The sequence below is a fragment of the Denticeps clupeoides genome, chromosome 11 (assembly GCF_900700375.1).
Source record: "Denticeps clupeoides chromosome 11, fDenClu1.1, whole genome shotgun sequence".
NCBI lineage: Eukaryota > Metazoa > Chordata > Actinopteri > Clupeiformes > Denticipitidae > Denticeps > Denticeps clupeoides.
In genome coordinates this window covers 13,622,007-13,634,612 of record NC_041717.1, presented here as the reverse complement: position 1 = coordinate 13,634,612, position 12,606 = coordinate 13,622,007, and the positions used below count along the sequence as shown (strand labels likewise).

The 12,606-nt window shown below is 44.4% G+C and overlaps 1 protein-coding gene across 1 annotated transcript; it reads left to right on the top strand.

Annotated features, from left to right (window-relative positions):
- Positions 1 to 1,360: 1,360 nt before the first annotated feature.
- prodhb (proline dehydrogenase (oxidase) 1b) lies at positions 1,361 to 12,358 on the top strand. Its single transcript, XM_028996132.1, has 14 exons — positions 1,361 to 1,784; positions 2,182 to 2,390; positions 4,283 to 4,317; positions 4,399 to 4,548; positions 5,100 to 5,164; positions 5,257 to 5,373; positions 5,615 to 5,688; positions 6,685 to 6,766; positions 7,062 to 7,154; positions 7,375 to 7,521; positions 8,871 to 9,046; positions 9,687 to 9,785; positions 9,984 to 10,072; positions 10,311 to 12,358. Exons 1-14 carry the CDS (start codon positions 1,446 to 1,448, stop codon positions 10,496 to 10,498), a joined length of 1,863 nt encoding a protein of 620 aa, XP_028851965.1. The 5' UTR covers positions 1,361 to 1,445; the 3' UTR covers positions 10,499 to 12,358.
- Positions 12,359 to 12,606: the final 248 nt, after the last annotated feature.

The window sequence follows — 12,606 nt, the reverse complement described above, 5'->3', positions numbered from 1 at the left end:
AACAGGCGATCGCTTCTAGTGGGTGTGCCACAGTCCAGAGCCTTTTCTAGGGTTCTTTTTTAGACGCCCCCCTAAAACGCCCCCTTACACACACAGACAGACACACACAGGGAGGTGTGTGTGTGTGTGTGTGTGAAATGTTAGGAACTAAGTGCATTCTGCGATTCCTGATGTCAGATGTGGATGCCAGAACTGGGAGTCGCGCAGCAGCTGTGGCGAACGGACGCAGGAAGGGATATGCACGACAACGGCTCCCCCCTCCGTCACCTTCGGCGAACTTGCATTCCCACGGCTGGCAGGGCTGCCTCCCGATTCACCCAATCAGAAGGGAGCATTAGCTCGGCATACGGTGTGCATTTATTGTGGGCCCATGACTCAAAAACCTCATTTGTGATCATTTTTCAAGGAAAAATAAAACGATCAACTGGACACTCTGGACTGTGAATGAATTGGATGTAAGGAAACAGTGCATTGTGATGAAAAGCCGGGTCGATCCAATTAACAGAATAAACAGCACGGTTTTTAATGTACTGCCACACCTAATATATTAGGACAAACAAATCTGCTTTCAGTAGAATAATAGTAATATCGCATGGAATATCGATTTTGAAATTAGGATGTTTGGATCAACCAATAGAGAAGAACATAAAGAGTTACCTTAATCTGGCTCTCGGTTCAACAGGCCAAAAGTTTGGACACCTTCTCATTCAATGTGTTTTCTTTATTTTCATGAGCATTTACGTTGGTAGATTCTCACTGAAGGCATCAAAACTATGAATGAACACATGTGGAGTTATGTACTTAACAAAAAGTGGAGACCTGGCCTCCACAGTCACCGGACCTGAACCCAATCGGTTTGGGGTGAGCTGGACCGCAGAGTGAAGCCAAAGGGGCCAACAAGTGCTAAACACCTCTGGGAACTCCTTCAAGACTGTTGGAGAACCATTTCAGGTGACGACCTCTTGAAGCTCATCGAGAGAATGTCAAGAGTGTGCAAAGCAGTAATCAGAGCAAAGAAGCTAGAATATAAAACATGTTTTCAGTTATTTAACCTTTTTTTGTTAAGTACGTAACTCCACATGTGTTCATTCATAGCTTTGATACCTTCAGTGAAAATCTACCAACGTAAATGGTCATGAAAATAAAGAAAACACATTGAATGAGTAGGTGTATCCAAACTTTTGGCCTGTACTGTATATATTCGCATTTCACTAAATGTATAAATTGCTGAGGGAAGAGACGTCCCTCTTTCTGTTTATCAACAAAAAAACCACGTGAACATTGCGTAACCGACGTCGCGGCAGAGAACAGGCGCCCCCATTGGTCCGTATTGGAAAGTGGGCGGGGCCTGCAGGTACCGTGTATATTTATCGCGCGGCGGAACTGGGACCGCGCATCGTCGGTCCACGGTCTTACGTAAAGCCGTCGCGTCCCCCTCCCCCGCAATGCCGTACTCCGCCGGCGTCCCGTCCCGGGCCCGGGCTGGCCTGGACAGAAACCTCCGGAGATTGGCCGTCTGCGCCGGACGCAGGCTGCTCTCCGCCCGTCCCCACGCCCCTGGGAGCCGGGGAGTGGAGGACCTCGGCTGCGCGGTCCCCAGGGCCGACGTGCAAGGCGACCTGATCCAGCAGAGCCGCAGCCACGGGTCCTCCAGAGGCAAGATCTCCATCGACTTCGAGCAGACCGAGGAAGCCTACAAGAGTAAAAGCACACTGGAGCTGCTCAGGAGTTTGCTGGTGTTCAAACTCTGCTCCTACGACCTCGTGGTTGATAAGAATATGGAGGTATGTTTGTGCTTTAACAAGATAACCTTGAGCACCTTTCAGTCTCGCCGACCTTGCCCAATAAACACGAAATCCTGCAAGTAAGAATAAAAACAGGTATACATCTCATTGTTTTTTTCAATATAATGTAATACAATGCAGCCTCAACAATAAAACTTTTATACGGCAGCGCAACTTCAGTTACCTGTTCAGTGTTGTGTTACAGTCTGGAATGACACGGTTATAGCAGACCTATTTAGCCTAATATAGCTTTTGCTTTCTTGTTGGATGATTTTACTGAGTTTGGATCGGTTTAATCTGAAAGTCCCTGAAATTGTAATACAAAGTGCATGTTTTTGTGTGTCGGGCCATAACCACTACATTTGTAATATATTACACACACATCTTCAACTTGCAGATAATGTCTCTGAGTAAGAAGCTGCTGGGTCAGAGCTTGTTCGAGAAGGCGATGAAGGCGACGTTCTACGGGCAGTTTGTCGCGGGGGAGGACCACCAGTCCATCAGGCCTCTGATTCAGAAGAACCAGACCTATGGCGTGGGTGCGGTTCTGGACTACAGTGTGGAGGAGGACTTGACCCAGGAGGAGGCAGAGAAAAAGGAGATGGAGTAAGCGTCTTAAACATATTGTGTACAGATAATATTCTATATACTCAAAACACAGAAACCTCCAATTTCTACAGTCAATATTTTGGGGTGGAAGTTCACAAGTTTACCTATTTGAAATAACAAAAGACTTCAACATTTTTGGAGGTGCACTAGTGTGCGTGTGTTTGCACACCCGTTGTGCAGTCACTGGCGAATTCGGCCATAAAGGCGCCCGTGTCTCAGCTCGACCTTTCAAACTGTCATTTGTAGTTAACTTAAAACTGCACGGTTATAAACTCTTTCGTGTTCAGAGCGAGCAGAAATAGATCATAACTTGATAGGCCAGCCGGGACGTAAAAAAAAGGGTGCCGGCGGCCGATTGGCCGCTCCGGTTAAGGCCCACCTGGCCTCATTGGTTGGCACCCATGGCTGCCGAAAGGGCTCGCTTGTCTGGTATTCCGTCACATGACGCTTGGAGGCCCGAACACCGTTAATTATATACGTATACTGCCTGATCACATTGACTGTAAACCTCTCTGTCAGCGGTGAGCAACGTAATTATGCGGCATTTTGTGAACAATTCGCGCCACGGACTCCGGTAAACAATCGGCTCCGGCAGGGTCTATTGTAACAGAGTGAAATGTCTGGAGATAAGCCACATTCGGAGGTGCAATGCGGTGCAAAGAAACGTCGGGTCTGTTTATCCGCGGATCCTTGTCACAGTCGTCTTGGGGAGGGTGGGTGGGTGGGGCGGAATAAATAAAGAAAGTGCGCAGGCTCTCCGGGGCTTTAAGGTGAGGTTGTGACAAGACCAAAGGAGCCGTAATGATTGAGGAGAGAGTCTCCCGTCAAGACTCTCCGTGCCGTGGCTCCGTTTTTGCTCTCTGGCTGGATGCGTGGATCCCATGAAACTGAACCTCCCCGAGTCAATTATTGCTTTTTTTTTTTTTTTTATGTTATTTTCCGCTCCGTCTTGCTGTCCCTCAAACCGCAGAAAGCTGAACCAGACCGTTCGGTGCAAATAAGGCCTGCTGTCTCCACCGGTAGCGCATTATCCGTTCTCTCCATGGATACCGTAACGGTATTATGCAGCAGCGCCGCGCTGCCACACACTATCTGTTGCATAATGAATCCATCAATAACATTATACATATTGATGGGCTCATTTATTATACATGTGGGACTGCATATCCAGGAAGGCTGCATATCCCTGTTGATCTGCTCCTGCGTCGGGAATTCCACAGCAATAACAAGCAGAATCCAGCTCCGCTGGGCGGGGTTATGAGGGCTGGTGCTGCACCAGTGAAGTGATAATAATGGCGAGGCACGGCGCTGACGCGGTGTCTTGTGATCAGGGTCCCGTGATCAGCCGCTGATCAGTTTGCCCTTTGCACGTGTCCGATCGCAGGGTAAAAGTGGCATGGCCGCGGTCCGCAGATACTGGCGAGGGGGGACCGATGATTAGGTCTATTTATAGAGGCGGGAGGCGGGATGTCCTCAGACAGTTCACCTTATTGAATTCCCATTCTCGTCTTTGACCTTTGACTTTTGTCGCAGTGACTATTTTCAACAAGAAATCTTCGTTATCACTTGCATTTTATGTGGAAGCCTTTAAAACCACAACTCCAGTTTCACTTGTCTTTCTTTTCAACATTATTATGCGCATTATTATAGGAGGAGGTTGGGATAATTTTCATTAAAACCATATGAATGTTTCCAGGTCAATGTTGACAACACAAGAATTTATCATTTACAAATAAAACCAAACAAACTGCATTTCAAATTTGATCAAATGTTATGCCAATATTACAAATTGTTAGAAAGGATATTTTTTGGACAAAACTAGATGTTTATTCCATAGCAGCATAGAGGAATGGTTCATTCTCTGTTATTTTTGCTCCTCCTCTTCATAGCTCATGTGTGTCCGTTGCAGAGAAGGAAAGCCCAGGTACGTAAGGACCTGCTTGACCTCCAGCTACAGCCACTTGTTATTTATGGACTTCATGAAGCCTGTGTTTGACCTCCGCAGATGATGACCACAGAGAGAAAAAATACAAGGCCCACCGGAAGTTTGGAGACCGGCGAGGCGGCGTGATTAGCGCCCGCACCTACTTTTATGCAGACGAGGCCAAATGCGACCAACACATGGAGACGTTCCTGAACTGCATCCGGGCTTCAGGTAAACGCCATTCATCTGCTCCCATCTCTGAATACTTCGAGTGAAAGTGAAGTTATTGTCACATGTGATACACAGCAGCACAGCACACACACAGTGAAATTTGTCCTCTGCATTTAACCCATCACCCTGAGTGAGCAGTGGGCAGCCATGACAGGCGCCCGGGGAGCAGTGTGTGGGGACGGTGCTTTGCTCAGTGGCATTTGGCACCTTGGCAGATCAGGATTCGAACCCACAACCTTCCGATTACGGGGCCGCTTCCTTAACCGCTAGGCCACCACTGCCCCGTCAATCTGGGCTTTGAATGATTGATAAATCATTCAAATGAAAATGAAGATTTACTGTATATTGAACGCAATATCACCACTCAAATTAGAAGATGTTGTTTGGACAGACTTTCGATTTTTTAAAACCTGCCAGAATAGTTTTTTGTCTTCTTGCTTCTTAGCAAAATGCAGTTAAAAATTCTGAATGGTTGTAAATTGAATTATATAAAAGCTAAATTTAGTATCATTATTTGCATGCTCAGTTCACAAAGTCATTGTTTCTGGCAGGAGGCAGCTCTGAAGACGGTTTCTCTGCCATTAAGATGACTGCCCTCGGGCGACCGCAGTTCTTGGTAAGGAATGTTCGGACTCATCTGGCACACTTGGGTATCGCGGGCGCACATGAATCCTTCTTCCAAGAACAGGTTGTTTCTCCTATGCAAAGCTCCAGTTCTCGGAGGTGCTGGTGAAATGGAGGCGTTTCTTCAGCTTCCTGGCGGCGAAGCAGGGGAAGGGGGGGATGGACGTGCTGGAGCAGAAGCTAGAGTTGGACAAGCTGCAGGTAGGACACCGACGTTCTGTATTGCCTCACTGCTAGAATGATGAAGTGTTTCCATTTTTTGCACAGTGCCAATAAATGCATCAAGCACCCCAGTTCAAACAGGAAATATTGATAATTTGTCTTATTATTATATTATAACATTGTGAGCATTCGTCCTGTAACTGATGACTTGAGCTTAGCTTAGTATTTAAGTGGTCTGGTGTGTCATTGCTGCTGCTGAACCTCAGGACTCTCACTGCAGGCATATTTGGAGAGACTGGGATCTGAAGGCGATCTTCAGAGCTGGTTCACTGGAGAGAAGTTGGGCTCCTCCGGGTAAAATGCATCCTCAAGTCAAGTGAAGTGACAGTCATTGTCATTGTGATGCACGACGTGCACGGCACACGGTGCACACAAAGAAATGTGTCTTCTCCATTTAAGGCATCACCCTACGGTAGCAGTGGTCCGCCACTGCAGGCGGCCAGGTAGCAGTGTGTGTTGTTTTCGTCAACTAAATTTATGACAAAATACCTTCATCAACAAACCTTTTTGATGTGATAAAGATGAGATGACATGCAATGTAAACTTCACTTAATCGCGTTATCATATTTATGCAGTATTTCTGTTATTTTCATCTCCTTTCTCCCATTCACATTCAATGTACGCATTCGCAGCATCTTCGGATGCACTGCATTTACAATGAAATGGAAAAGAAAAGAGAATGTGTGGTCAAAAAACATGGAACAAATCAGTGCGTGTTCCGTGTCTGGAATGGATGTAGTGTTTTCTTGAGTCTATAAGGTAATAATAATACAATAATAAGATAAGTATGTTTTTGTCTATTCTACTAGGAACTTGCATTATATTGACTGGGTTAAATTGCATTACTTAGAAAGGGGTAGTGACAGCCTAGCATGTAAAGAAGCGGACTAGTAATCGAAAGATTGTGGATTTGAATCCTGAACTGCTAATGTGCCACTGAGGTGCCTCTGCTACACAGGTGCCTGTCATGGCTGACCACTCCTCACTAAGGTGATGAGTTAAATGCAGAGGACACATTTCAGAGTGTGCATCATGTGCTGTGCTGCAGTGTTTTACAATGACAATCACTTTGCATTAACTTCCCCATCGCGCTAATGAGTGGAGGCTATGCTATTCACACATTGGAGTATCAATATTGCAATATTGTCCAGATAGCAATATGTACCTATGAAACTACCCATGACGACTGTGACACTGAAAAAAAAACACTGAAATAATAAAACAATTATTGTTTGCCAGTATGAAACACTTATTGCACACTCAAAGTTCTGCTGTTCTCTCCCTCTGTAGGACCATAGACTTGCTCGACTGGAACAGCCTGATAGATGACCGGACTAGAATATCTAATTTGCTGGTGGTTCCAAACCTTGAGGTAGGAAATTGGGGAATTGGGCCGTTTTAGAAGAAGACAATAAAGAGTTGTATTGAGTGCTGGTGTTAAACTAGTCTTTGTAAATGTGACATTCTCCAGGGCAAATTTGAACACTTTTAATGAATCAGTTTAGCCCTTCACTTTGTCTGCTGTGCACAGAGAGTGGATGGTAACAAGCCTGGACCTGGGGAAATTCGGAGAATGGAGTAATTGCGCAGTGAATTATGCAGCTATTACTTTCCCTGTATTTTTGTTGTTGTTGTTTTTCACCTCAAAGCTGGATGCTTTTTTTCAGACAGGCGAGCTGGAGCCATTGCTTAAGAAATTCACTGACGAAGAGGAGAAGCAGATGAAGAGGATGCTTCAGAGAATTGACGTGTTAGCCAAGGTATACACTCTTATGCACATACTTGGCCAATAAAAATAATTCTGATAGTGGCGGGTCAAACTGTCATAAAGCAAGATGCTAAATGATGGTCTGAAACTCAGTTGGGAAGGTCTGAAATTCAAATGATCCTTGAAGGACTTTTTGATGCATGCAGCAGATGGAAAGTGTAGTTGTAATGCATGAAATGCTGAGGTGTGGATGTGTGTCGACTGCATTGCAGCATGCGGTGGAGCACGGAGTGAGGCTCATGGTGGATGCAGAGCAGACATACTTCCAGCCAGCAATCAGCCGACTCACCTTGGAGATGCAGAGGATCTTCAACCGACAGAAGCCGATCATCTTCAATACATATCAGTGTTACCTAAAGGTCAGCGATTTTGTCTCCAGCTGGCATGTGCGAGCTTCTGTGCAAACATACTGAAAAGTCTTGAACAGACTGATATTTTTTTTCACTAATCAACCAGCAATGCATTTCACCAATTTTAGAACTGAGCAGAGTAGCATGATTTTAATTTCTCCACAGCACAGTCTGCATCGACTCCTATTTCAGCTGAAATATTGGTTTATTTCATAGGAAATAAATGTTAATTTCCAGCATAAACCAATAACCTGCATGCAACCCAATAAAGTATAGCCATGCTGGTACTGTACTGAAGTATATAATGTTTCCATTGATCATGGTCTTTGGCCAAATTTTATGAATAAATAAACAAATCTTATTTTCTTTGATTAATTATAATGGTGATTAATTATAATGGTGACCATTTGCAGTGTCAACTGGCCCATTAGGGCCAACCAAATGAACCAGATCAGTCTCTCAAGCACCGGAAAGAGTCAAATTCCCATCCCATATCACCCATGGTTACATGATGCAGAAAAAGGATTAATAACATTCATTTTGTCACTGCTGAATTGCACTACTGTTTTGACATAAAACCCCATCTGACCCAAGTGGCATGATATAAAGGAGGACTTTTTTTCTGAGGAAAAAAACGTATGATAATAAACACTGACTTATTTCACTGAGTAAATGAGTTGCTGCACGGTGAAAGAGAGGTAAGCATTGTGGCCCCATACCTCCAAGGTCATTAATTAAAATCAGGGCTCTGGCTTTTGAGTTTGCCTACTCTCCCAGTGTTACCATGGGTTTCCTGGTGTGTTCGCCCTGCCATTGACTAGCGCCCCACCTTGGGCTAGTCCCTGCACTGCGGCCAATATACTGGGATGAGCTCCGGAAAGCACTATGGAGATATGGATTAAGTGGTTACGGATAGTGAGTGAGTGGTTGCCCAGGGTTGCCTGAGCAGCCAACGCACTACCTGCACACACAGAGTAATAGAAACACATTGTACACCATTCAGTGTTCTAGGTTCTGGGATATATTTCTTTCAGTGTCATGTTGTCAGAATTGCAATTGTCATAACACTGGCGAAATGGCGCTCTCAATACTTGATGAGCTTGTTGATCCAATTGGTGTTGGTCACTCATGCCCCACTGGCCACTACAGGATGGAAAACACTCTGTGCAAAGAGCAAATTAAGCATGCATGAAGTGATGTGTGCTGTATTCTCCAACATTAGGCAGACGAATGTGAACTGCACCCATGACTGAACAATGTCCATGTTTTTGGGCTAAAGATTCTGCTTCATCCTGATCTTTTGTCCGAGACGTCAGGCAGCGTCTGATAGTTTTCTCTTCTTTGCTTTCATCATGCAGGAGGCTTTCGACAATGTGTCCATGGATGTGGAGCTGTCAAGGCGGGAGGACTGGTTCTTTGGGGCCAAGCTTGTGCGTGGTGCGTACATGTATCAAGAAAGGAGCCGGGCACAGGAGATTGGCTATCAGGACCCGATCAACCCGGATTACGAGGCCACCAACCAAATGTACCACAAGTGAGGTTCCTTCTTATTATGAGTGAGTGGCAAAGTCAGAGGCATTGGTGGCCCATTGGGCACCGTCCCCACACACTGCTCCCCGGGTGCCTATCATGGCTGCCCACTGCTCCACTAGGGTGATGGGTTAAATGCAGAGATCACATTTTGTTATGTGCACTCTGCTTGCCGTATATTGCACTGACCACACAACTCACTTTCATAACTAGCATAACTAGTCTGAACACTAGTCTGAAATGTTTGCTATCAAGGCAACGTGTACCCACAACTAGCTTTGGTGGCACATGATGTCACCTTCTTTAAATTGAATGGCACCTTTAAAACCTTTCTTGTCTATATACATCTTATATCCAAAAATATGGGCCACCATATTAACATAAATGCCACTGTCATTCAACTATAGAAGCGTTGCATTAATAAATGTGTTCAATTATTATTATGGTGTAAGGCTCACACTCAAAAGTTCTGTCCTGTACAGAATAGTATTATTAGCATTTTCAGGTTGTAGATGATTATATGGTTCCGTTGACCCTGTATTTACACGCGTTCCAGGTAATTCTAGAGAGATAATGACATTCAAATGACGTTCTGAGGCACTGGTCGGGGATCAGAATGAATATGGACCCATGCCTGTTTGCAGGTGTCTGGACTATGTGCTGGAGGAGATTGCGGCCAGCAGGAAAGCAAATGTCATGGTGGCATCGCACAATTTGGACACCGTGAAATTCACCCTGGAGAGGTGCGTCTTATTTCGGCACCTCGCTCATGCTGCGGTCTGTTTAAGCCGAGCAATTTGTCGAGTGGAGAACGACTCGTGTCATGACTATTACACGGGGGGGGGGAGGAGATTTAGTTTTTGTACCTTTGACCTCAGTGAAGTTTTCGGAGTGTTACCGCGTTTAAGGGCTTCTCTCGTTGGTGTGTTTTCCTCCCACAGGATGAATGAGCTGGGCCTGACTCCCACCGAGAGGAAAGTGTACTTCGGCCAGCTTCTGGGCATGTGCGATCAGATCAGCTTTCCACTGGGTGAGCACGATTAGCCCACTCATCCGTTATAGCCACGACCCCGCCGATGCTTATTACCCGTCTCGGCTGGATGTGTATACAGGCGCTCCCAGCAGCCTGACGATGTGGCTTGCCCACAGCTTCCAGGAATGATTGACAGTGAGATTATTATTATCTTGGCGCAGGATTTTTGCTCTGCTGAAATGGAAAGTTTAAGAAAATGGGATGTAACTGTTTTTATTTTTCTTGCCCTTCGCAGGTCAGGCAGGGTTTCCAGTGTACAAGTACGTGCCGTACGGCCCTGTGAACGAGGTGATTCCGTACCTGTCCCGCCGTGCCCAGGAGAACCGGGGCTTCATGAAGGGTGCCCAGACCGAGCGGCAGCTACTGTGGAAGGAAGTGCTGCGCCGCCTGGCCAGCGGAGAGGTGCTCTACAGGCCAGCATGATGGATCATTTTTTTGATCTATCAAATGTAATATTCTACTAATTTGAGATAGTGGATTTATTATTTTATGAGCTGTCAGCCACAAACATCAACACAAAAAAAACCTTCTGAAAAAGGTGGTGTCATTCATGAACAAGATAAAAAAAGTGATGGTGCCATTTTAAATCACATATTAAAATAAAATAGGGGTATTCTTGAAACAATATGGTAAAACTTTCACATGACTATGGCATGTATGTCAGTATACTTCTTTTTTTCCCCGTAATTTTAAGTTGCACTAATATTTCTTTACCACATTTTCTGCCTCTGGGAATCCCACTCCACCTCTGTCGTTCCTGCTCTGATGCACAAACACAGCCTCCCTGTGTCACAAATCTTGATATTTTCTCCCCTCTCCTCATTCTCCCTCCCTTTTTTATCTTTAAGATCTCTCTGTCTTCACACTCCTCGCCTTCACGATGGCATGCGCATAATCCCACATATATCAACGAGGCATCTTTACAGCCCCGAAAGGGCTCCCTAAAATGTCAGGCAGCCTAACTCCACAGCACTTTTTTTTTTTTTATAGATCTATTCATCCTGGAGTGGGACAACGATGATAAAAAAGCATAAGCGTGATTTAAACGGCTGTAAATAAGCCCATCAATATCGCTTTCTGTTTCTAATGGTGTGGATTCAAGGGTAAAAGTGCCTTGTGTTTGAGAATAGTTTCATTTATCCTGGCTGTACATCGTGTTTTACTTTCATAAAGCATACAGTGCGGGCCAGTAACCTGCAAATATTCAGCTACCATATATTGACTATTTGATTATTTCTTTAATTACAGTTATTGCTTTGTACATTTTATACATTGTAAATGTTTCCAATGAGAGACTACTTTACTGTATATTGAGTTCTAATATGTTTTAGTGGGTAACATGCACTGTTTAAATTCATTATTGTGTGTTCACTTTACAGTGATTTAATGAACTGCAAAAATGCCATTTTGGAGCTCAGACTTTCTATACGATGTGAGTTGACAGGTTTAACAGGAATCAATGTCGCTTTGTAATTGGTTGCATCCTGGTTTGCAAAAAAAACAAAAAAAACAAAGCATTTTTGTCAAAGTTTGCATTTCTTTCTTGTCTCTGAAGCTTGTGGGAAAAATAGGCAATTAATCAACTAGAAAAGGAGATGAATTCATGATTCAGCATTCATTATCTAGTACTTAAATTTGCGCTTCCATACAAACCATCAAAATGGAATTTTTTTTTTCCTTACGCAACACAATTCCTTATGCAAGAGGCGGCGACGTACTTACGTAAGCCCCTCAACCCTTTCTCTCTCCCAGCCGACAGCTTTGTGGCATGGTCGGCCTGTGAGTGGAGGAAAGGGGCGGGAGGGGGTTTAGTGTTTGCTGTTTGCCGCCTCTAAAGCTGATGGCCCCGTTTTAATGGTAGCCAGGCGCCAATTAATGCCTCCACTTGTCTTCCTGCGAGCCCTGCCGCTCTTGCTGGGCCTGTGAGAACTGCTGACTGGAGCACACAAGGACGTATTGGGGTGGTGGTGGTGGGGGGGTTTGGCTTGGTTTATGGTATTGTCACCAGTGTCATCAGTCAATCACCAACTTTAATGTAATCCGAAAAAGAGGGATTTTTCTTTTTGTTAAAGTACCTGATCCCTTCTGACAGCATAACAACACGAAAGAACGTAACCACAGAGGTTTGAGTCTTTTTAAAAAATGGTTTCCAGGAAAGATAAACCATTAACCATACCATTTTGTTACTAACAGAAGTGCAAATTTATCTGCATAATATTATATTGTATTACTTAAATCCTTTAATATTATATAATGCAATCCAATACAATAAAATGACATATAATCCAGGTTTAGTGGTGGTAGTTTTTTTTCTTACATTGGTTGTGTTGCTCGATTATGATGCATGTGTGTATTTTAAAGGCTTTTAGAATATTGGGTTATGTGCACCAATGGCTACAGTTGAAACATGCCAGCGAAAATTAAAAAATGCCTCTTAAAGTATTCTAAAATGCATGCCGGTACGGAGGTCAAATATCAGAATAACGCAGCATGTCGCATATGGTGCTTATAAACTACTATATTCACTATAC